The sequence below is a fragment of the Protopterus annectens genome, chromosome 5.part0, assembly GCF_019279795.1.
Source record: "Protopterus annectens isolate FY-2018-M chromosome 5.part0, PAN1.0, whole genome shotgun sequence".
In the NCBI taxonomy this organism is placed as follows: domain Eukaryota; kingdom Metazoa; phylum Chordata; order Ceratodontiformes; family Protopteridae; genus Protopterus; species Protopterus annectens.
Window position 1 is genome coordinate 1901259701 of NC_056735.1, and position 26798 is coordinate 1901286498.

The window sequence follows — 26798 nt, forward strand, 5'->3', positions numbered from 1 at the left end:
GCCATCAATGAAATTATAGATAATGTGAGTGCCTATGAGAGGACGTTGATTAGCAGTAAGAGGAAGAAACTTAACTGTGATTTAAGTGATTTTCATGCTGGTCATGTTGTTTTCCTGGCCAAGAACTGTGACAAATGAGAAATTCAACACAGCAGTATCCTCTGATGCATTTGAAGGCTGTGATGACATGGCCTTAGCTAAAACAGCACCAAGTAGTTCTCCTAAATTAACTACTATGTTGAGTGATAACTCTGTATATACCATTCTCCCCAGTGAGACCAGTAACCAGGTGAATACTAACCAAAGAGGGATGACTCCAACTATGATTAGTACTGTTGAGCAACCGGTGGTTAGAAGGAAAACTGTTGTTGCTTCGATGTGGCAGGATTTTCTGACTCTGCCACAGCCTATCAAAATACATGGGTTGGGCGACCACTCATGCTCATGCAGTCGAGGGAGGGGGAAGTGGAAGAAGAGCCACGCAGGAAAAGAGAACAACAGTTTGAAGAGAATGTGGCATATGAAAGATGACTGCTGATACACAATATATCTACGAAGGTACTGTCTGAGGCCGAAGTGTCCATTTTGAGTAAAGGTTTATCTTTCTTTCCATCACAAGGTTGTGATGTGGTGGATGCTATTTTTGATTTGAAACTGTCTGCACAAAATATTATGTTGAAGTTACAGTTTGGAGAGACTGGTTCTGACAAGAATGTTTTATTTTGTGAACCTAGTACATTTGTTTCTTTCAATAATTCTATGTTAGTGCTTTTGAGAATGTGTGAATCTGATATTTATAATGCGTTACGGAAAGGTAAAACTGGTCACAGGTTTATTAATTTGTCACCAGAAGAATGGCGTGTTTTACACTCCCTTATGAATGAACGAAGTATTGTGATAAAATATGCTGACAAGGGGGGCATGGTGGTTTTTATGAGCAGTGAATTCTATTATAACAGCCTGAATGCTATGTTATCCGATAGTGAAACTTATAAATATATTTCTAAGGTTGAGTTATACGATTTTATTAGCAGTGTTCATGATTTTCTCCATAATGCCAAGTTAGAAGGAGCTATTCCCGATGATTTGTACAGGTACCTAAAAGTTGATTTACTTCTTGTTCTGTTATTTCAGGGTTTACCCAAGATTCATAAGAACATGAGCTATCCACCATTTAGACTTACAGATGCTGGGGGGATGGCCCACTGAACCTATGTCCATTTATCTAGAGAAAAAGTTGAGACCGGTGTTGGACACATATTTTTGTGTTAAAAGATACACAGCAATTTCTTTTTGATTTGTATGAGTTTTCCAAGGATGATGTGTTTCTGTCTGGTAACCTTTTGGTAACACTTGTTGTATCACTGTTCACAATGATACCTAACCAGTAAGTTATTTTAATGGTTTAGGATTTTATTGAAATGAGAAACAATGTGGATGCTAGGCAGATTGATTTCACTGTATTTCTCCTTGAGATGGTTTTGGAGAATAACATTTTCACATTTAACAATAGATATTGCCATCAGAGGCATGGCATAGCTATGGGCACACCTTGTGCCAATAGCTACGCCAGTGCTGTTACGGCTGTATGGGAATGCAAGTTTCTATTGAGTTCGAGATGGTGGGGGGTCATCAAATAAAATTTTACTGACGATTTGTGGATGACCTTTTTATAGTTTGAAGTGGCACCATATTGAAATTAGATGAATTCATTTGCTATCTTTATTCCACTACAGACTTTGTGTCGTTCACTCCCAGTAAGTCCCATATTGAGATACCCTGTTTGGATGCTATGGTGAAGAGGGAGCCTGGTAGTAATAGACTTATTACAAGCCTTTATAGGAAGGATTGTTACAAACCAAGTTTTGTCGATTGCAACAGTATGCATCATAATCATGTGTTTGAGAATGTGGTGAAGGGACAAATGTTAAGGGCCTCTAGGCTACATGTTAAAGACCAGGATTTTGAGGAATTTAGTGTAACCCTGAAGGATGATTTTGAAGCAAAGGGGTATAAGGGGACTGAGATAGCTAAGGGCATGTTTGATGCCTGCCAGCTTAGAAAGGGTGTTGGAGACCCTATTTTATGACCACTACATGGGACCCATATAGACAAGTTAGAAGAGACAATATTTTAAGAGTCCCTATGACTTTTTCCAGTGACACAAATAAGGTCACTGATGTAATTAAAAATAATTGGATATTTTAACCTCTGATTCATCTGCTGAAGCATTAGTTGGCACTTCTCCTAAGTTTTATTACAGGAATATGGCAAATTTAAAAAGTTTGTTGTGTTATCTGAATAATTTGGGCTATGGACAATGGGGAGAAGGTACCAAAAAGTGTGTCACTTGTAATTTTTGTCAGTATGTTAGAGAGGGTAATGAATTTGTTCATCCCAGACTGGGAAGAAATATTTTTTAAATGTTATGGCTAATTGTGACACCACGGACATTGTTTATTTAGCCAACTGTCAGCAATGTAGCTCATTTTATGTTGGCAAAACAAACCGTCGGTTGCATGAAAGTATTAGGGATCATATATATTGTATAAATAAAGGTAACACTGTCAGTGCCTTAGCTAAACATGTAGATGCAAGGTAATGCACATAGGTTTTCTTTTACTAAGTTAGATGTTATACATGAGAGTGCTAGATTGGGTAACATTGAAAGATGTGAAGCAAGATGGATAGCCAAACTACTCTCTCATAAGGGATTAGGTTTAGATGAATTTGTACCTTTGAAACCCATTTTAAAAGCTAGAAGGAAAATGAAAAGGTAATGTATATTTCCTTTTCTTGTGTTCACTTTTTTAGTGAGTTCAGCTTTAACTATTTAATTGCTTTATTAGTTTTTTCTTTTGATTGGTCTGTGTATTATGAGAGTGTTATATAAATGTTTAGTAAAGATGTTTCATTTGGGTCTGAAGAAGCTATGATTCCACAGTGAAAGCGCTTACCAGTTTGTATATGCATTAAACTTGGATTTATTTTACCTGCTGCCTATTGTTTGCTGCCTACTTTAGCTTTGGATATTTTAAATTGTGAATGCTGTGTTTTCATACTTGGATTTATTTTACCTGCTGCCTGCTGTTTGCTGCTTATTTTACCTGTGGATATTTGGCAGTAAAAAACTAATTGCAATAAAGTGGAAGAAAGACATTCCTTCCATTATTACTGAAAGTTAGTATATGATAAAGAAATCTGTCAAATAACCAACCTTACATTCTGACCAAAACTTTCTGCATTATTAGATAAGAATGAAAGTGAGTCTTCCTAGAGAATCTGAAAATCTGAGAAATGAAATATGGCTAATAATGTAAAAGAATGTTTAATAATATTAAAAAAGGAGGGATACACAGTACACTGTGAATAATTATATCTATAGGTGAAAAACATTTATTAGGTATGTGACTTATTTAGAAATATATTTGATTTATTTCTTGATTTAAAACAAGTATATAAAATAATATTTTATTTCTAAATGTATAAAAGATAACACTTTTATTTGGAAACGGTAACTGCTTCCTGATTTCAGTTTATAAAAAATAATCTATTTTATCATAAAACTAGGAAACAATTGGCAACTAAAGTGCTTTATACACTTAACCAATAAGATTCTAGGGTGAAATTGCACCTATGAAATAAAAAACATGGGACAACAATATATGGCAATGTCATGGGAGTACAGTACATATTTGTGCACATGAAGAGCAAGCTTCTCACATGCTAAAGTATTCCCTGAGATCAAACAGTGCACAACAGCATATGTTAAATTTCTGCAGTTTATACTAAGCTTCTTTATAGTGGAGACACTGCAAATAAAATGAGGATTACTCATGTACTAGGGCTCATAGTGTGCAATTTGGGATCAATCTGAATCTTAAAAATTAAAAAGATCACCTACATGAAACAATTTGTTTACATTCTGAACAAAAGAACAAATGTGTGGAAATCCACAATGAAAAAAATGTCTGAGTCACATTTCCCTGAAAACATGCTGATATAAGTGTCTTGTTAAACTCAAATGTTAATACACTAGTTGGCATACTACCCAAATAAGCATAAGACAGAGAGTACCCAGTCTGGTTTTATGTACATGAAATGTCAGTGTCATTATGGTACAAATATAACAAATACTCAGATAGTGCCAAGTTCTACAGCACTTATGCAAGCTAAGCATAAAAAGTTAAGGTTTTACAGCTTGCTTACTTCAAGCCATGCAGCACTAAAGTTTGGTGTGACTTAAATATGTTTCCAGTTTCAGTACATAGTGGGTTGCCTACTAGGTTACACTGGTTCTCCTTTACATTCGTCATCATTCCAACAGTTAGCATTTTCATTACAATGTTACAACAAAAAACACATTCTAAGCCTATTAAAGCCTTCAATTAATTTATCTCCATACAAACTAAAATTAAACATTCTGTTACCCACCAAGTTATCCAGGCCCTGCTTACATTGTGAAATACTGTTTAATTTCCTGATTTTTAAAGGTAAAGAATTCCACCAGCTACCAGCCCTAACATAAAATTAGAAGTTATGTACCTACCATAACGTTCCATGTTAGTTGTCTTCTCTCGCCTTCTTTCTTGCTGGATGGGTTCGGAGCCGAGGATCGGCACTTGCTTAGCTTGAGAACTCCTTTTACCAGCTCGAGGCAACCCTATATCCCATGATGCAAGGCGGAACTACCTCAGATCTCGTTTGGTAGCTAACCTACCCTGCTAAGGACTAACCTAACATATATTAGGAAAACCCAAGCTCATAATAAAAGAGTCCTCTAATGAAGGCTCAGGAGGAAACAACCTGATAAGAGGAACTCTTCAAGATCTGTCCAGGCCAGGGGGAAGGAGGGAGGGACGCAAGAAAGAAGGCGAGAGAAGACAACTAACATGGAACGTTATGGTAGGTACATAACTTCTAAATGTTAAGTTGTCAATCTCGCCTTCATTCTTGCTGGATGGGACCGTCCTAGCACCTGTATCCCGGGTGGCTCAATGGAACAGACTCTTGAGAACTGTGGAACCAAAACTGGCCCTGTCTCTGGAGGCCAAATCTAACTTGTAATGAGAGACAAAGGTATGAGGAGTGGCCCAAGTAGCTGCTGCACAAATGGTATCAATGGGTAGTCTATCCTGAAAGGCTGCAGAAGTGGATAGACTCCTGGTTGAGTGTGCTTTCGGTTTAGAAGGTAGTTGCTTGCCTCTGAGTGAATACACATAAGAAATGGTGGAAGACAACCATCTGGATAAGGTCACTTTAGACACTGGGAGACCTTTCCTGTTTTCTGCATAGGAGACAAATAATTGGTCCGATTTCCTGAATTGTTTCGTTCTATGCAAATAGTACCTGAGCTGACGATGGACATCCAAAAATGAAGCTTTTGTTCAGCTCTGTCAGAATAATTTGGGAAAAGACTGGTAGATCGATGGATTGATTAATATTGGTTTGAGAAACAATTTTGGGGAGAAAAGACGGGTTCGTTCTTAAGGATACCCTGTCCTTGTGAAAAACCAAGTAAGGAACGGATGCAGAGAGCTTGAATCTCGAAACCCTTCTTGCTGAAGTGACAGCCAGTAAAAATATAGTTTTCCAGGTCAATAATTTCAATGAACATGAAGCAGACGGTTCGAAGGGTGGTAACATTAAGGATGCCAACATTAAATTTAGATCCCATTGTGGAGGAGGATGTTTTATTGGCGGCTTTAGGAGAAATACTCCTCTCAGAAAGGCCTTGCATAGTCTATGAGACATAATGTTATGATCTTGCAAGCCAACATGATACTTGGAAATAGCAGCCAGTTGAACTTTAACTGTAGATGAAGAAGATCCTGACTGAACAGAATGCACAGGAGCAGTAAAGGGATCAATATTTCTGGAATTTGCCCAAATGGAAAAACGTCGCCACTTGCTAGCATAAACGGTTCTGGTGGACGACTTTAAAGAAGCCACTAAGATATCTCTGACCGGATCAGAGATCATAGGAAGCCTGGCTAGGGAAGGAAGTGGAGCAACCAAGCAGTGAGGTTGAGAGAATGAATGGCCCGGTGCTGTTGACCCGACTGGTGGATCAAGAGATCCGGAACTGGGTCCAGATGCCAGGGCTGCACCAGGAGGTGACGATGCAGAGACGGAAACCAAATTTGTCGAGGCCAGTAAGGGGCAATGAGAATCAACTTGGCCCTCAAAATGGTGGCTTTCTGAATGACTTGTGGAATCAAGGGAAAAGGAGGAAAAGCGTACAGAAGTCCCCGGGGCCAATCCTGGGTTAGAGAGTCTCTCAGGAGTTGGCCTGGTAGGGGAAAGAGAGTGAAGAAATCGGGGCATTCGTTGTTTTGGGGTGTAGCAAAAAGATCGCAACAAAGTGTGCCCCACTTCAGAAAAATCTGGTCCACTACAGATTGATTGAGAGACCACTCGTGAGGCATGAGAATGGATCTGCTCAGCCTGTCCGCCAAGAGGTTGGACCTGCCGGGGATGTGCGTTGCTATCAGAAACCGATGAGAGGAGATTGCCCATTGCCAAAGTCTGAGAGCTTCTCGACACAACGGATAGGACCTGGTCCCGCCCTGCTTGTTGATGTACCAGACCACGGACATGTTGTCCGTTTGTACTGCAATAGTCCCCGCGGGAAGAAAGTCGTTGAGGGCTTGCAACGTTGAAAGCACCGCTCTCATCTCCAGGACATTTATGTGCAGATGGTATTCTATGGGTTGCCACGTCCCGTGGACCATCCTGCCCTGATAAGAGAGGCATCCGTAGTAACTGTGGCAACTGGAGGAGGGGGAACAAAAGGTCGGCCCTGATGAAGAAGAGGGGAAGATATCCACAAGTTCAGATGAGTTCTGCACGATTGTGTGACTAAGATTTCGTGCCTCATCGGAAGACTGTGGAACGACCACTGAGTGAATAACATCCACTGCAGAAGACGCATGTGGAAGCGAGCCAGTGGTAGAAGAACAATGGCCGCAGCCATAAGACCTAGAACCTTTAGTATCAATCTGGCTTTGACTTTGCTGCTCTGCAATAGAATCCGAACGTATTTTTGGATGTCCAGAATTCTTTGATCTGTTAGTCTGGCTAACATTTTGACGGTGTTTAATTCTACGCCTATAAAGGTGATAGATTGGCAAGGCCGCAGAGAAGATTTTTCGAAATTCACTGAAATTCCCAAACTCCTGCAAAGCTGCAGAGTGTAGTCTCTGGTCTGAAGAAGCTGACACCTGGTGGTGGCGGAGAGGAGCCAGTCGTCTAAATAAGGAAACACCTGGAATCCTTGACATCTCAGATGAGCTGTGACCACTGCCATGCATTTGGTAAACACTCTGGGAGCTGAAGTGAGGCCAAAGGGCAGGGCTCTGAATTGGTAATGACTGGTCCCTAGCCGAAAGCGGAGAAACCTTCTGGAGCGCCTGTGAATCTTTATGTGATAGTACGCGTCCTGAAGTCTATAGAGCACATCCAGTTGTCCTTGCCCAGAAAGGGCAGAATGGACTGAAGCGTGACCATCCGGAATCTTGCCTTCTTGACAAATCTGTTTAGACTGCTCAGGTCTAATATTGGTCTCCAATCTCCCGTCCTTTTGGGGACCAAAAAGAATCTCGAGTAGATGCCGGATCCTACTTGGTCTGCCGGAACAGTCTGGACGGCTCTTTTTTCTAGGAGTTTTGAAACCTCCTGTTCTGCCAAATCCCTTTGACCGGGTGAGATGTCTGGAAGGGATTGTTGAGGTCCGGGATACCTTTCGAAGGGGATTTTGTAACCCTCGGATATGATCGACTGTACCCACATATCTTGTGAAAGGGAATGCCAGGCTACTGGGTACAGCGAAATCCTTCCCCCGACTGCCTCCAAGGGTGGACAGTCGGGCAACACCTCAGGGGTGCTGAAAGGGCTTCTCAGGAAGAGACTCCCTGTTGCCCTGGTTCTGAGGACCCCCCCTGCCTCTAGGGTGGCATCTATTATTGTTACCCCCTCTGCCTCTGGGGGTAAACTAACCACGTGTGTCCGGTGTAGCTCCTTGGGCTTTGCGAAACCACATCTTCCCTCCCTTCTGACCCTTGGGATAGGGTCTAGAAGGGGTGGAAAAATGGACTCCAACGGCAGAAAGAGTTTTACCGTCCTGCTCACACCTGGTCAAGGTTTCCTTCACCTGAGGTCCGAACAAAGCCGAACCGTCAAAGGGGGTATTGGTGAAGGACGCCTTAAAGGGGTCCGCAAAATTACAAAGCCGCATCCAGGCTTGATGTCTAAGAGCCACTCCTGTGCCTGCGGCCCTGCTCACTCCATCGGCTGCATAGGATATGAGCCGCATGGAGGAGTTGGATAAGGAATTCAGGATTGCTAGCTGTGAGGCAATCTTTTCTTGAGCCCCAGCAGCAGAAGGATCCTGGACCACTTCACCTAGTTCCTTGAGAATATCTCTTTGAAGCCTGGTGAAGTGACAAAGGTAGTTCAGCGAACGCATAGTAAAGGTCGCTGAAGAAAACATCCGCTTTCCATACCTGTCCATGGTCCTAGAATCTTTGTTAGGAGGATGGACAGGTACTGAAGGATCCACCAGTTCCTTCTTAGTGGCCGCCGCCACCACCATAGCATCCACAGAGACGCCCTTGGAAAGAAACTGCTTGTCCGTAGGGGCCGTAATAAATTTGGATGGTCTCCTGGGGACAGGTTCCACAGAATCTGGATCTGCCCACGCCTTCCGAGCCACTACCTGCATAAGTGGGTCGAAAGGCGGAGACACCCAGGAGGTGGAGGGTCGGGATCCAAAAGCCTCCAGGTATACCGACTCATCCTCGGAGGGGTCAATGGAGGGCCAATTCCCCCTCTGTTTGAGGAGCTCAAGGATGTCTGAAAAGGAGACATCCTCAGAGGGGGATCGTGGGGAACCCTCCGACTCATCTAAGTCGGTATCAGATGTAGTAGACTCAGGGGAGTCTGTGTGTTTCCTCTTACACGTCCTCTTCTGACGGGGTTCCCCTGTAGGATCAGGAGAAACCTCGGAAGAGGAAGATATTCCCAATGGGGAAACCTGGGGCGATGGATCCCTGGGCCTGAGAGCAAGAGGCTGGCAAGAGGCGTCTACAGGCACCGAAGAGGGAGGAGCTAGAGGGATGGACCATTGACCTGGCTCAGGTGCCAGGACACTCCTCATCACCTCAAAGGCTCCCCTCCCCGGGAGACCGGAATATTCCCGTTCCGAGGAAATAGGAATTCCCAGCTCCACTGAGAGAGAAGGCTCCAAGGCTGATGTCGGTGCCGAGCTTACCAAAGCCGAAGCCCCGAGAGGGAGAGCGGGGTCGGACAAGGGTCCGATGCCACTAGCCCCCTCGGAGCCGACAAGGGAAACTCGACGACCGGATCCCTCCAAGGAAGGTCTCAAGGAGGAGATCGGAGCCGAAGACGACGGAGCCGAAAAAGGATGTATCAGTTCCGGCGCCGACACAGTCGCTGTCCCGAGAAGCTCCGGCTCCGAACTCTGGTGGGGAGTCGGAGGAGGAAGTTCAAGGGGTGAAGCAATAGCCGAAGTCTGCTGAGATGGGCTATGGAGCATTTGGGCCAGTGCCTGCGACTTTAACAGTCTGCTTACCACCCTCTCTAAATCGTGGTCAGACAGCCTGGAAGATCTCGAAGATCGGCTCCGATGACTCCGCTCCGACAAAAGAGGAGACCCCGGAGCCGAGTGGATAGATTCCAAAGACGGGGACCGAGATCTCTTCCTGGATGAAGTCATCGGAGCCGACGTCCTATGGGTTCCAGATGGAGCCGAAGGCTTCTCGGCTCCGATACTGGATACTGTGTCGGCTCCAGCCGGAGCCGACAAGGCAACAGCAGATTGGGTGTCAGAACCGATCGGCACCGACCCTAGCTGAGAAGAAGAAAGATCGGCTCCGGCCGGAGCCGATCTCGACTCCGAAGGAGTCAGAGCCACCGGGAAAGGCTTGGAAGCTGTAGCCTGACCCTTAGATGGCTTGGAAGGCTTGCTGCACCCAGGTTTAGTGGGTGAACCTTCTGGCTTTAGTAAGCCATGGAGGATTAACTTATTCCTCCTTTCCTGCAGGACTCGCTGGCTAAAAGAGTGACACAAAGCACAGGAGTCCTGCAGGTGTAAAGGCCCCAGGCAGTAAACACAAGAAGTGTGACCGTCTGTCAGAGACATTTTCTGACAGCACGAGTCACACTTCTTGAAGCCCGAGACCTTTACCTCCTTAGACATAGCCTAAGAAAAGAGTATCAATATACTCACAAACACACCCCAAAACAGTCACACAAATTAATCCCACAACACAGACACACAGATAGGGATTAATAAGGGAGGCCTAGGCCTAACTGAAAACTTTTTAACTTTCTATAAAGTAACAAATATTTTTAAAACTATAAGGGGAATAGGGTGATTGAATGGACACTATACACTAAAAAATAGGAAAAGGGGAAGATAAACCCTGACTAAGCTGTTTGAAAAACTCAAACTTACCTCAGCTGGCAAAAAAGGAGACCTCTTCGCAAAGCGGCAAACGAGATCTGGGGTAGTTCCGCCTTGCATCATGGGATATAGGGTTGCCTCGAGCTGGTAAAAGGAGTTCTCAAGCTAAGCAAGTGCCGAGTCGGAGCCGAGGATCGGCTCCGAACCCATCCAGCAAGAATGAAGGCGAGATTGACAACTTAACATCATGATTTTGTTTTATCATCAAATTACAGTTTTCTATCTCAACCAAATTATTATTTCTGGTATCCAACAAATGCTGTAGTTTAACAATACCCACACTAGCACTATAACAATCAGAAAGAAAGCATTTATGGATTACAATTAAGTTCCCCTAAATAACCTATATTTGATAGAGAATAAGGATAATGATTTTAGCCGCCTTTGGTAACTAATAGCCCTTAATCCTCTTATTTCACAGGTAAAAAACCTTTGTATCCTTTCAGGTCTTTCATTCTGAGTCATACTATACATACACATAATTCCCCCAGAGCAGTAATAATACATTCTTATCCTAACCTACTATACTACCAAGTACTTTTAATAATTCATAATAACACCTTCTTATTTTTTCCATTAAATGGAAATCAAAACTAAATCCTTTATCAATAGTAATGTCTTAAGTCCTTAGCACTGTTCACCTTCTTAATAAAAAAAAAAGTTATGTACTTACCATAATGTTCCATCTGAGTTGTTGCTTTTCATTTGTCTTCAACCTGTGGGACTCGGATCTGGCACGGATCCAACTCGGCAATGTACTTCAGCATTGGAGCCGAAATCCAAGCCCCCCTACCCATAATGCCCCGGTCTCCCTCCTCCCCTCAGACTGATTTAGCTGCAGAACAGCAACAACCCCTCACAACAGAAAAAATGTTCATCTACGACCAAAAAGGGGCATTAGCCATAAAGATTCAGCTGTAGCCAAGAAGAAGCCTACGGGTGCCTCTGTCCAGTCCACTACACAGCCAAACAGGCAGGGGGGAAAGAGGAAGGGATGGTTGAAGACAAATGAAAAGTACATAACTTTTTTGTCTGAAGTTGTTTTCATTTGATTTTCAAGCTGCGAGACAGAGCCCAGTCCCTAGCTACAATAACCTTGGGAGGCCATCATAGAAGGATGTTCTGGAGAACAGCTGAGCCAAAGGAAGCCCAGCTGCTGGAGAGAATATCCACTTTGTAATGGGAGATAAAAGTATGCAAAGAGGACTAGGAAGCAGCTGAACAGATATCATCAATGGGGACCCTGGATCAAAAGGCCACAAAAGTAGATACTGATCTGGTAGAATGTGCCCGGACGGGACCTGGTAGAGACAAACCTTTGTAATGACAGGCTGTGGAAATACAACTAGAAATCCAATGAGCCAGGGTAACCTTAGAAATAGGCTTTCCCAGGTGTGGCTTATAAAAAGACACAAAAAGCTGATCCGACTGTCAAACCTTTGGTTCTATGCAAATAAAAACGCAACTGCTTGTGTACGTCAAGTAAATGTAATTTGTACTCCTCTTTGTTCTGGTAATTCAGGAAGAAAACTGGCAAATGAATCACCCCATTTTTGGAAGACCATGTCTGTTACTGACTGGTTCAGAGACCACTCGTAAGGCATCAGAATAGTTTTGCTGAGCCTGTCCACTAGAATGTTGGACTTCCCTGGAATGTGTGTTGCCACCAGAAACCAGTTGGAAGAGATCACCCACTCCCACAATCTCATGGCCTCATGGCAAAGGAGATAAGATCTGGTCCCCCCATTTGTTGAGGTACCAGACTACTGACATGTGGTTCATCTGGACAGCAATAGTCCTGGTAGGAAGAAAGGCATGGAGGGCTTGCAACACCAAAAGCACTGCCCTCATCTCCAGGATGTTGATATGTAGACTGGTCTCCAGGGAAGACCATGTGCCTTGGACCATCCATCCCATGCAATACCCCCCCACTCGAGCTGGGAGGCATCTGTGGTCACCATGATTGAGGGAGAAGGAAGAACGAATGGGCGGCCCAGAAGAAGATTCAGGGACTGAAGCCACCACCGAAGAGAATCCTGGCAAAGTCAGGATAGCCGGGCCCGGTATTATAAAAGAAGATCTAGAAGGGACCACTGTACCACTAGGTCCACTGAAGAATCTGCATGTGAAGGCGAGCGGTTGGTAGAAGAGTGATTGTGGCTAACATGGACCCCTGCACTCGAAGTGGGGGAAGATGGGTCTGAAGAAGATACTTCATGTGTTTTTGGAAAGACAACAACCTGTCTGGAGGTAGAAACAACCTGCTTTGTATCATATTTATCTGGGCATCTATAAAATCCAGAATCTGAACTGGAACCATGTTTGACTTGGCTAGATTGCTTGTAATGCCCAGGGAAGGGGCTAGAAGGAGAAGATAATCCCTGGCTTGAATCAACTGATGCCTGGAGGGAGTGTAAAGGAGCCAATCATCCAGGTATGGGAATATCTGAAACCTTGCAGCCACAAGTGAGCTGCCACTACAGCCATCACTTTGGTAAACACCCAGGGAGGCAGTGGTTAGTCCAAAGGGGAGCAGTCTGAACTGAAAGTGACTGGCTCTCAGCCAGAAGCGGAGGAACCATTTGGAGCATATGTTCATTTTCACATGATAGTACACATCCTAAAGGTCCATCAAGCACATCCAGTTGTTCATCTGCAGAAAAGGCAGAATGGACTGCATGGTGACCATCAGAAACTTCATCTTGGCAACAGACAGGTTCAGGATCAAAAGGTCCAGAATAGGTCTTAAGTTCCCCATTTTCTTAGGCACCAAAAAGAACCTGGAATAAATGCATGAGCTGGACTTGTCTGGGGGGATGGGCTGGATGAGCCGTTTTTCAATCAGTCTGGTGATTTCTATGGCTGCTGCCTCCTGTTGACTAGGTGGAATGTCTGGGAGGTGTCTCTTCGGAGAGGGAGGGATGAAGGAATGGGATGGAGTAACCTCTGGATTTGACTTGCAGCACCCATTGATCATTTGTGATGGACTCCCAGGCTGTTTGGTGTAGAGAAAGATGCCACTAACTGCCTCCAGAGAAGAGCAGTCGGGCAATCCCTCAGGACTGTTGAAAGGGACTGTCTGAGAACGAATCTTGAGATCCCTGGTTCCTCGGACCCCCTATGACACATGGGCTGCGTCTATCATTTTCCCTCCTGCCCTTGAAGAAGGACTGACCATGAGCGTCCTGGGAAAAACCCTGAGACTTCTAAAACCACATCTTCCTGACCCCACGTTGATTCCCAGAGAAGGCTTGTTGTGTAGTAGAGAAGTGGATCCCAACGATAGACAAGGTCTTCCCGTCTTTCTCGCTCTAGTAAGAGTATCATGAACAATTTTGCCAAACAAAGTTGAACTGTCAAAGGGGGCATTCGAGAATGATGCCTTGAAGGGTTCAGAAAAATCACAAAGCCGGAACCAGGTATGCCGCCTAATGGCAACGCCTGTCCCGGCAGCCCTAGAAGCACCCTCAGTTACATGAGACAGCAGCCTCATGGAGGTGTTAAGAGATGGCAGGTAGGGTGGCCATAGAGGAAAAGAAAACATTTTTCTCCTCTGCCATCATGGACCCTAGGGCAGACTTAGAGACCTCCTTAACCAGGTCCCTCTGTATCATGGTTACATGGGCCAAATAGTTCAATGCATGCAGAGCAAAGGTGAGTGAAGCATACACCCACTTCCCAAAGCGATCCATTGTCCTAGACCCCCAGTCTGGCAGATGGACCGAGGAGCTCTCCTGGGCCAGTTCCTTCTTGGTGGCCACCATCACCACCATGGCATCAACCGGGGAACCCTTTGAGCAATGGAGCCTGTCTGAAGGTGTATGGAGAACCCTGTCCAGGCACTTGGGGATGTGCTCAACTGTGTCTGGTTCCTTCCATGCCCTACTAGAGATAAGATCCACCAAGGGATCTGCAAGGGGGGCACCCAAGATGTAGAAGGTCCTGTGCCAAACGCTTCCAAGAACACAGACACATTGAGGTTGGGCTTGAGGGCAGACCACCCTCCTCTCTGGCACAGGATTTTCATGACGTCCCCAAAGGAGACATCTTCAGGAGACAGTCAAGGGGAACCCTCTCCTTCGTCCAAGTCTGTGTCATTCGTGAGAGATTCCAGTGGGGAATCTAAGTGTCACCACTTGCATGTATGCTTCCAAGGTACCTCCTGAAGGGGAACCTCTGGGGATGACTTGGAAACTTCAGAGGATTCCTGAAGAGGAACCTCCTGTGGCAGTCTGGCAGCAGGCTGTCCCTGAGGGGGCAGGACAGAAGACTCCAGCCCAGAAACTGAGGAGCCATGGTAAATCTGAGGACAAAAGTGTCAAGGCTCTCAAAGAAGCTGAGAGGACCCTCTCCACCACCTCAAATGCTGACTGCAAGCGGACCCCAGAAGGCAGCACAGGCGGAGCCAAAACTGTCAGTGTCAGAGTCTGCTGGACAGTTGCCCCCAGCACTGAGAGGGAGTCAGATCCAAGCTCCCCAGCGCTGAAGCCCTGAGGGGAAGGGATATCTCCAAAAGTCTTGCAAGTGATGCCAGGCCCTCAGAGCCAACATTGAAGCTACTGCTCTGAGAGTCAGTCCACTCCGACGACATCGGAGCCGAACTACTCAAGGCAACTGTTGGCATTGAGGTACAAGGCACCATTGGCGATGACACATCAACACTCATAAACGTTGGACCCAAGGACTTTAAAGCTGAAGGTAGGATTGGAGAGGGCTATATTGGGGGAAAAACAGACTGTGTGCTCACAGCTCAAGAGAGAGGTGGAGCAGGCAAGACTCCCAGCTGAATCTGGGCCCAAAGAAATTCCAACATCATCCTGTCCACCTCGGCTTCAGACAAGCTCTGAGCGGATCAGACAAAGGAAGCAACTGACCCCGGCTGGGAATGGCACCGAGGGGAGGCAGAGGCAGGAGACCTAGCTTGGGAACTTTCAGGCTCTGGGGAGAAATGAGGAGACTGGAGCTAAGGAGAACCCTTTGCCAGTTTGAGTCTAGATTTGGTAGGCGGTTCAACCAAGGAAGACCGATCAGGAGATCTCTTCCTTGGTCGATCCCACTTCTTGTGCCTGACCTGCTCTCCTTCCCCAGGCTTCTTGTTGGGAGTTTGAGTCTCAGAAGCAGGGGATGCAGAAGGAGAGGACTTGGCGGAAGGAGCTAGTAGGACCTTCAAAATAAACTTATTCCTCCTGCATGTGAGCAGGGGTTGAAGCCCATGCAAATTGAGCAGGAGGAATCAAGATGGGAAACCCCCAAGTATACCATGCACAGAGTGTGGGTATCCAATGGAGGAATTTTGTGCCCACACTCTGTGCACGTCTTGAGCCCCCACTTAGGAGTCTTGGCTATGACACCAAGAAGTAGCCATGCACACACATGCACTCCCAATAGAGAAAAAGAGAGACAGGGAGAAGGAAAAAACAAAAGGTAGAAAGAAGTTATTTTTTTTTGTTTCCTGAGAAATGGACCAACAAGGAGTAAGACAGGAAGTAAGGATAATGTAGGTAGACAGATAGAGAAGAGAAAACTCAGAAAAAGACTTACTAAGTGACTCTAAAAACCCTGGAGGAGCTTAGACCAACGGCAATCCATGCTGTGCGAAACAAGCGGCAAAAGAGATCTGAGGGGAGGAGGGAGAGTGTCATTATGGGTAGGGAAGGAGCTTGGATTTCGGCCCTGATGCTGGAGTAGATGGTTGAGTTGGATCCATGCCGGATCCGAGTTCCACAGGTTGAAGATCAAATGAAACAACAACTTCAGATCGACTATTCATTGCAAAAGGACAGCATGGATTATTTTCATACCTTTCAACCGTACCAAATTTCACAGTTTTTACCGGTTTTGAGGTTCAAATAATGGGGTGCCATGATTCCCGAGTGGCACCCCTTAATTTCTGAATTTCCCAGCTTTTTTTTAAATTGTTTTGAGGGGTTTTGGCCTAACGTCATCATGTGCAGAGGCATGCACAATGATGTCAGCTCCATGAACAGCCTGCCTGGAATTACTCGAGGGATTCACTGTACTTTCTGGTCAGCCAGCAGCAGTAAAAATAGCATGTCAGCATTTCCGCTCCAGGTAAGAACAAGTAAAATTGAGCAGTTGTTTGTAGTAGTTTAGTTATTAAGCTGCACAGGAATGCTTCTCTGTTTAGTTATTAAGCTGCAAGGGAATTGGTCTTTGTTTAGATATTAAGCTGCATGGGAATGGTTCTGTGCCGGTATTGCTATGCAGATTACGTGGTTCTTATCTTCCGTGAGCAATGTGATTGGTTTGGTTCTTCTTATTAGGTGTGTGTGTGTGTGTGTGTGTGTGTGTGTGTGTGTGTGTGTGTGTGTGTGTGTGTGTGTGTGTGTGTGTGTGTGTGTGAACTGCCCCAGTTAGATATACCCAGTGGCTAGAGTTACGCAGGCTCAAACCCTGTACCTTGAGTACAGGTAGCAAGAGCCTGAATTCCCTACCCACCACCACTTGTGAAAACTCTCCAGATTTCTGCCTCATATTTTTGTTCTGCTCCTCATAAAATCTGTGGTTTTCTGGATTTTTGTGGCAAATCAGTGAGGATTGAATTCACTACATAATGATAGGCATTTGAATTTCAGACTTCATATTCTTCAAAAAATATATGGTAACACAAAACCTTTTATTCTAGCAATTTCCTGTTTATAAGATCAATATTTGAAATTTATCCCTATTTTTGTGGCTGTATTCCCCCATTATTGGCTTTGTCCAGGTTTTTTTCTGCTAAGAGGTTGAGAGCTATGGTGAGAACTGAATTCACTGAATATGTTTGGGGGCTGTATTCCCCCATTATTGGCTTTGTCCAGGTTTTTTGTCTTAAGAGGTTGAGAGCTATGGTGAGAACTGAACTCACTGAATTTTTTTGGGGCTGTATTCCCCCATTATTGGCTTTGCCTAGGCTTTTTGTGGTAAGAGGTTGAGAGCTATGGTGAGAACTGAATTCACTAAATGATAGCCATTTAAGTATCTTTCAGAAAATGCACGGTGGTAACACAACATTTTATTCTAGCAACTTTACAAGATTATACAAGCAATGTTTAAAATGTGTCCCTGTTTTTTGGGCTTTTGTCCCCCCCCCCCCAGTAAATTCTTTCTTTTTTCAGATTTCTTGTGCTGCAGAGTTGAGAGATAACAGTTGAGTGTCAAGTGGATTTTACAAGGAGCTGACAGCTTTAGGGGAAGAGAAGTTTAGTACTGCTTATGCCAAGTCTGCTTTCATCTTTAGTAGCATAACAGGTAGAATGCTTGCTTTTGATGCAGAAGGCTGTGGGTTCTACTCTCACAGTATGTAGATGCATTGCTGATACTGTACTGTGTTGTGCTTTTAAAGTGAGTGGATGCTGCAGTCCTGAGAATGTCCTCTTTGGTGGCAATAACTAGTAACTACGAACCTGTTATCAGTTTGCCAGCCATTCCCTATTGCACTATTACTAGCTTATCATTTTTTTAATGTAACATGGGCAATTTATTCTTCAAGGGCAACAGGTACTTTACTTGTACAGGAAACAATGAAATATAAAGTTGTTTGCTAGCAGCAACCTCTTCATTAGTTGCAGATCACTTTAATGTGGAATTATTTAGATGACTTTTACTTCTGCAGAGATTGTGCATATTTACTGATACTGGTGGACTGTAGATGTTTGAGTAGACTTTTATGATGGAAATATTCTGAACCGGGCAGTTTTGTCATTATTAGTTCATGCATTTTGTTTCATTGTTTACTGGAAAAATGTTCAAAACAATAAATTTAAAACGCCCTCTAACTGCTGTACTGTACTATACAAGGAATATAATTTAATACAATCAGGAAGGTGTATCAAAGAACACATGTATGTTTCATGTGCAAGGGGCCTATAATTTAAAAACAGCCCAAAGGAAATCTTTATCTGCACTGGCCACATGCATTTTCTTTGAATGTGGATTTCAATGCTATTTCAATTAATGTGAGTTTCAAGGGCAGATACGTTTTAATGCTAAGTCTATTTTCATTGTGAGACTGCATTGTTTTATTTAGCAGATGTCTATTAGTGTTTGTGCTGTAAAATGTAAAATAAAACTATGCACAGTATGAACAGTATGCACATTACAGTGTTTATGGTAAATGGAACGAAATAGCCAAGTAATGGGACAATGGAATGGCTGCAGGGGGAGGACTGTATATGAGGAGGCCCCATTTGACCATGATTTTGTGAGGGGGGAAGGGTGGCAAACTCAAAGACAGCCCCGGATGGCACAAACTATAGCTACACCACTGATCAGTAGGCCATAGAGAATGACTTTTGGAGGTCCTAGCAAACTATAATATTATTTTGCTAAGATTAGAATATTGCCTACCATTAAATGCCCTACTTTTACCATAAAACCCACATACTGCAAGTCACCAAAAACAAAATCCTAAGGTTCATCATATTCTCCTTTCCCAGTGAACATCATTGCTACACATTAAAAAAAATGGTTACCATTTACTACAGGGTATGGGTCTGGGGCCATATTTTGATTGTCTGTTCTTCAGCTGGCGTTTGAAAGCTGATTGGAGTGAGCAGGGTTACATAATTATGTATGTAAATTTTATATTAATCAGCATACAGATTTGTACCTATTTCTCATGGGCCTGTGTCCAGATTTTTGATGTTTTCAGGTTGAGAGGTATGACTATTTTTCCAAGAAACTCATATCTTTTTCAAATTAAGTTCCATTTTATTACCAACAGTACAAATAAATAACTATTATAAATATATCTGTAATCTATTATGATCTTTAGAATTTGTGTTAACCAAACCAGCCATAGTATCGTCATCATATTTACTTATTCACAACCATTCCATCCATCCATCCACAATCTCTTTCACATTTTTGCACATGGGGTCAGGGTATCATTTCAACATGATGAATAGGAAAAGATGCCATAAATAACCCAAATAACACAGGTCCCATACCAGAGGGAACTAATTTAATTTCTGAAAGAGTATCTTTAATTTTTACATTATAAGTTCCCTGGGACAACTATTTTTATTTTATTTATTTTATTTTACATTTGTTGACCGGGATAGTCCGACTGGATGCATGTCCATTTTCAGCGGAGGTCCGAGGAGAAAAGCTCCAAGGGTAAGCAGATACAGCATTACATAATACCAGCATTACATATTACAAACAGACTATTTACAGAGATTACATAAGTAAGCAAGTTAAACAAGTTCCACAGGTTACAGTTAATCCTGAGCGCAAGTCAGGATTAAATTAAATTACACAGTAAACTGGTTAACAGATTTTTACACATTCTAGAGAGAGTTAGCCAGGCTTGATACAGTGACATAGCCAGTTAAGTGACAAATGTTGTTTGAGTCTAGTTTTAAATTGACCTAAGGTGGAAAGTAAGGTAATATCAGCTGGAAGAGAGTTCCAGGATCTACTTACAGAGTTTGCAAAGAGAGAATCACTGGCTATGCTATTAATTTTGCTAGTCTGAATTAGTAGTTTGTTAGAGGATTGAAGCGGTCTAGGATTGTTATGGGGGTGATAATATTTTTAAGTGCAGGAGTATTGTCCGGATTATAGAGGATTTTATAGGCCATAATCAGTTGGTTATACTGGATTAGGCTGGGTAGTTCAAGTCACCCAAGCTGATTTAGATTGATGCAATGATGTGTCCTAAAAGGCAGCCCAGTAGCAAACCTGGCAATGTGGTTGTAGCAAATTGAGACTTTGTTAAGGAACACTTGTTTAAATTCGAGAGTAGAGGTGATGCATACAAAAGGGTTGAAAGAAGGTGAGAGCGAGCTATGGCAATTTTAGCTGGAGGGGTTAGGAAGGTTTTTATTCTGTAAAGTGACCCTAGTTTTTTATTGATGGTTTTGATAGTTTGGTTAACATGTAGGTCAAATTTTAGATTATTGCCTATGATGACACCTAATAGTTTTGTAGAGGGGTCAGGGGAGATTATTGTGCTATCATTTGATTTTATGGTAAAGGTGAAAGTGGTAGACCTACGTGTTGGTGAAAATAACAGCATTTTATTTTTTGGGGATTTAGGATCAGACAATGTTCAGAAAGCTAGTTTTCTATTGTATTAAAGGTGGTCTGGGTAGCTGACCATAACTCTACTGGAGATGTGGCTGAGCAAATCAGAGTAGAGTCATCAGCATATTGGATACAGCTGACTTTTGGGATGACAGTATCAAGGTCGCTAATGAAGCTGGAGAACAGCAAGGGCCCTAGTATAGAGCCTTGTGTAACTCCAAGGGTGTTAGGTAGAAGGTTAGAGAGTTTGTTCTGCCAGAAGACAGCCTGCTGTTGACCATTCAGGTAGGACTGAAACCATTGAAGGGCTCCAGTATCTAGACAGAATGTTTGCAGGGTGTGGATTAAAAGTTGGTGATCAACCATATCGAATGTCTTGGAAAGATCCAAGAAGAAGGCTGAGGATATATAATTATTGTTGCGATTATGGTTTATGGTGTTGGTAAAGGCTAGGAGGGCTGAAGTAGTGCTGAGTGTCTGCCATAAGGTGATTCTGGATTAGGTGGTGCATGAGTTGTCTATGAATACATTTTTCCATAATCTTTGCAAGTGGAGGGAGTAAAGCTATTGGCTTATAATTGGAGAATTCAGTAGAGCTGCCTCCTTTGTGAAGTGGGATTACATAGGATATTTTCCAGATGGTGGGCATTTTAGCTTCTACTATGGTCCGATTGATTAGTATTGAGATGGGGTAAGCAATAGCATCAGCTGATTTTTGTAGGTACTCGGCAGGGAGTTGATCAGCAGAAAGTGTAGTGAGTTTTAATTTTTTGATCAAGGTATGGATAAGTGAAGTGGCGACTGGTTGGAAGCTGAACGCAAGTAGGTTTCTAGGGGTGCTACTTTCAGGACCAGGGGAGCTAGGAGGTAGTTGGCTAGCTAGGGCTTGAATTGTCTCAGTAAAGAATTGGTTGAAACTATCAGAAACATCTTCAGGAGTTTTATCAATAGTAGCAGCAGGGATTGGGGTTGAAGTTTGTCCAGGATTTAGTAGATTATTTAAACCTGCCCAAAACTTCTGAGGGTTATTTTGATTTACTGTCTGTAAATTACAGTAGTATTGTTTTTTGTCTTGTAAAATTGATTTTTTGGTTTCGCTCCTGGATTGCCTGTATTTAATGTGATCTTGAGGGTCTTTAGAAGAACGCCATAAAGCCCATGCTTTGTTTCTAAGGGTAATTTTGAGTTTAGACTCTTTAGAAAGCCATGGCGCAGTTTTTGCCTTGGTTCTCTTTGAACGAACAGGTGCATGCAAATCAAGGATCTCAAGGAATTTGTTGTTAAAGTATGCTACTGCTTCCTCTAAGGGGAGGTGTTTTAGGATAGACCAATTACATGAGTTTAGTTCTTGTTGGAATTTGGCAGGGTCAAAGTTTTTATTGTTTCTAACCTTTCTGAGTAAGGGTTGTTGGGAATTAATGGTTTTGTGCTTAATTACATATGTGAGAAGGTGATCACTTACGCCATCAAGGAGGGTACCAGAGGTGTACAGTTGGGGGTGACTACTTATGAGTACCCAGTCAAGTATACTTTCTTTTTGATTGGGTTTACCTATCCTGGTAGGGGTGGATATAATTTGTGTAAATGCATACAGGTTAATATGGGTGGTTGGGGATTCTGAGGAACAGGTGCCCCAGTCTATGTTAAAGTCTCCAAGTAGTAGGGTTTCTTGGGGGTAGTGACATGATAGCCAGTGCAGGATATCTTCAAATGTAGATATATTGTTACCTGGGGGAATGTACATACAGATGATATTAATGCATTTATTTTTATAAAGTTGCAATTTGGTAGCAAGAATCTCTGAGTTATTAATCTGAGGTGGTTGTATTACATCTATGGTGACATTCAACTCAGATTTATAGAGTACAGCTACCCCACCCCCCTTCCTCGAAGCACGATCCAGCCTGTGTATGTTGTACCCAGGTGGTAACACTTCATTGTCTTTAGTGTTAGGTTTTAACCAGGTTTCAGATAAACAGAGAATCTCAGGGGAGTGGACATCCAGAAGTGCATGCAATTCATGTACCTTGTTATTAACATTTCTAATATTGAGATGACAGACTAGAAGAGAGTTAGTTGGTCTATTAATTGTAGGTTTGTAGCTTAGATTGCAAGTAGAGGGTGTATGTGTATCTGAAGTGAGTGGGCCAGGGTTGGGGTGAATATCACCACCAAGTATTAGGTTGAGTCTATACTTGGTGATGAACTTCAGGAATTTGTTTATTAGTTTGTGGTAGTGTTTGGATCTAGAGCTAATGTGCCTGGGGTTGAGATGTTGATAGACTGAACAAGATGTTGGATAGGATCTGGTACTGTAAGTATGGTTGAAGGTGGAAGGATTTACAGCTGGGGTGACAGTATGGCCGTGGGGTGACAGTATGGCCTTTTGGGACCTGAAATCCCCTGAGAAACTGGTTTTCATACAAGGTAACGAGGTATGGTGTGAACAAGAGGGGTACTAAAGAGGAGTATATCATTATCTGTGATTCAGCTAGTGAGTTAAGGAACTGTTTTACCTGGTGATGCAACACCAGAAGATAGAGTGGTGAGGTAAAGGTATTGGAAGGGGGATGGGAGAATGCCAGATAAAAGCTAATAGGTGCTATTAAAATGTACGTAGTAGAATGGGGGTGGGTGGAATTATCCCAGATGAAAGCAGATAGGATCTAGAAAGTGGGGGAGTGGCTATAGTATTATAAATTTAGAGCTACTGGGGGCGGGAGGGAATTGGGGGCAGGGAGGGGAGCGAAGAGAGCCAGAGCGTAGCGAGGGCGAACGTAGCAGGGCTATTGCAGTTTACAAGGTTTCCTAAGGTGTCCTAAAGCTATAAGGTAAGTATTATAGCTCTTAATGTAAGAGTCAATTTACTTAAGTTACAGGGGAAGGAGGCAACCACTCAAGTAGAAAAAAAGAGCCCTATGGCTGACCAATATGGTGACCTGCTTAATTACACAGCACTGTAAGTGAAAGCTTAACAAATGCTTTTTGTGTGTGCAACCTACTCTGTTTAAATGCTGAGAGAAACTGATTGCAGTCCTGTAGACACAGTTTTGTAGGGAATTGTAGAGTTCAACTAGGAAAAGAGAAAAGCAAAGATTCTAGGGTAAGCATGAAGGCAACAACAGGCAGTTATTTTATAATAAGGCATTCAGAAAGGATTGGTGGGGGGGTAAAGTAGCATACTTCAGAATGAACTAAGATTTATAGCTAAGAAACCTAAGCAAGAGAGCAATGCAGTAAATAAACACTTGCCAGATTTTAAAGATATACCAGAAAAACTAAATCAATTAATTAATCAACTAATTCTTTCCCACCTTATAATACAGTGGTTCAAATCATTTGGAACCATTACAGAACTTTTCTTATGATGGGAAATAGTTTCAAATGCTTTTGCAATGTCCAGATATACAGCATCAATAGACAGGCCTTCATCCAATGCCTCCCACAATAATAGATAGAAAGACAATATGTTTGCTTGACTAGATATATCCAGAATAAATCTGTGTTGAAAAACATCCCTCTTCCAACCCAGAATATACTTGACAACAACTTTCTCAAAGCATTTTCCCAGTAAACAAAACAGCCTAATTGATCTAAAGTTATTTGTTAAAGACACGTCCCCATCCTTGGGTATTGGGACCACAATTCATTTTAGTTGATTGCGAAAGTTGTTATAAAGCGGACCTGCATTACAGAAAAGTCTCACATATTTACAAGAATAGACTACAAACTGCATGTATTTTCCTACCATGTTGGCTGTACTGTGGAAACCGCAGTTGTAGAAACTTCTCTTTTTGTCATATGTGGAGGCAGCGATGTGCTCAGTATTCCAGTTTCTGTAAAAATGCCATAAAATAATTTAATTAGCAACATTTTACTTTTCAAAGCATCATGTACTATTTTATTTCGCCTGCTTTTTTCTACTCTTTGCCAAAAATCACATCAACCATTTTTTGAGAAGTATCTTCAGCAATGTACTTGTTCATTTAATGCCATTTTTTTAATTAGCGAATATTGTCTGTATCAGTCCCGTATAGACAAATTTCACATTATTAAACATCTAAGTAGTTAACTGTAGCTCTGAATAGATGCAAGTGCATATTTAATGACAAATCATTTACACTTTGCAGAAACATTTTGAGTTTTAGATGTACCTTTACCCACCACTCAAAACTACCTCTGCTAAATCTACAAGACAGAGAAACTGCTGAAAACCACATGCAGTGTCTGACATGCATGCCTTGAATGATCACAACTGATATTTGCACAAATTAAGCGGTTGCCCTATATTTATTGTACAACTCAGACCATGACATGCACAAAGCCAGTAGTAACTGAACAAGTCAAATAAATGCATGAATTAAATACCTACAAGCTAAAGGTTATACGACTAATCATGTTAATACATTCATAATATCATCCATTTATATTCACTGGAGAATCACTATGTGATAGTTCTTGAAAATCTGTGTAAAAAGGAGACTGAACTCTTACTTGCTTGTCCAACATCTATGCCAGCTGACAAAGTTTGCTGATGACTGAAAACCGGAAGCAGTCACAGAATCCCCAAACAATGTCAACATCCTACAGGAGGGTCTTACACAAACAATTGATTGGTGCCAAAGTCATAGCCTTAAACTCAAAGCAAAAAATGTATTATCATCCTGCTACCTACCACATCAGTTGCAGCACCCTAAGTATGAACTAAGTGGTGAGACACCTGGGCACACAGGTTGACAGCAACCTTATCTTTGATCACCATTTCTTTAAAAGTGCTAAGAAGGGCATTCTATACTGCTCATCTCATAAGTAAGGGCATTGCCTCCAGAAAAAAGAAGTTATAACCTCCATGTCTCTAAATAAAAACCTAGAAAAGCATCAGAGAGCTCCAAAGCAGACACCTACAAAACCTGCACCTCCCGTCACAAACCAGACAACACATAAAACACAAAATCAATGTGCCGCACAATCACAGCCCTTAAGGCGAAATAACATACCTAACACACTAGTAATAGGTGACTCAATAGTGAGGCACACTGATGCCCCACTCACTAGGCTGGACAAGGAGAAGGTTACTGTTAGCTGCCTGTCTGGAGCCAGAATCCACCACATAACACAAGCACTCAGGTCACTCCAGAACAAGTACAAATATGACTCTGTCATTGTTCACGCTGGTGTGAATGACCTGAGCCGTACCTCCCTGGACTACATGAAAAGAGACACGGAAGAGCTCTCTGATCATGTGGCCCAGACGGGTATGACCCTGACCCTGAGCAGCATCCTGCCCTCACCAAGAATGATACCTTAGTATAAAGAAAAAATTATCAATTTCAACAATTGGCTAAGCTTCTGGTGTCATTCAAAGGGGATCCAGTGTCTGCCAGCCTGTGATGACATGCTCGACAAGCCTCGTTGCTTTGCAAGAGATGGCTTGCACCTGTCACCCCTTGGCTTTCGAATACTGGCCAAGGCTCTTGCTGCCCCCATAGTGCCTTTTTTAGGCAAGGCTCAAAATTCAAACCCACCTCCGTAAACAGCACAAGTAAAAAACTGAGGGTTATGCTACTTAACGCCAGGAGTTTAAATCTCAAAATGCATATGCTCGAAGCACTCCTAAGTATGGAGAACGTCGACATCTGTGCAGTAACTGAAACCTGGTTCAAGGCTCCAGAGAGCACTCCAGCACTACTGGGCTACAACTCATACCACACATTTCGGCCACAGAACATGGACTGAAACACAAAAGGAGGGGGTGTTATCCATATTCATCAAGGATACCCACACCTCCAGGTTAGTGGTGCAACATGATACCTCTGAGATCATCCATGTGCAACTAACATTGAGCAAATCTGCAATGCAAATTATGGCCTGCTACAGATCACTCTCCATGACCCAGGACCACCACTCCACCTTTCTGGAGACACTGGAAAACATGAAGGTCCTACCGAACACCCTGATCTTGGGAGATTTCAATTACCCTACCATTAACTTGGAAAACTACTTGAGTACAAACTCCCAGGTTCAGCGCTTCCTGGAATTTATCAACTCAAATGCCCTGGATCAGCTGGTAAACTCCCTTACCAGAGGCCACAACATATTGGACCTGGTCATCACCAACATGGGTGACAGGTGCTCTGTACCAGAGGTCAACTCGTCACCGGTTAGATCAGACCATAAACTAATCACCCTGGATGTCCACACCCTGCCACCACCCCCAACCAAGGAAACCACAGTGAAAAACTTTTCTAAAGCAAACTTCACCTTACTTAAGGCAGAGGTG

At 43.0% G+C, this 26798-nt stretch overlaps 1 protein-coding gene across 1 annotated transcript in view; it reads right to left on the bottom strand.

Annotated features, from left to right (window-relative positions):
• The window catches only part of LOC122802434, a 1151271-nt gene that overhangs the window by 535529 nt on the left and 588944 nt on the right, over positions 1–26798 (bottom strand). The window contains exon 3 of the mRNA XM_044072051.1: positions 24267–24354. Coding sequence (XP_043927986.1) covers positions 24267–24354 — 88 coding nt within the window. The remainder of the gene's footprint in view (positions 1–24266; positions 24355–26798) is intronic.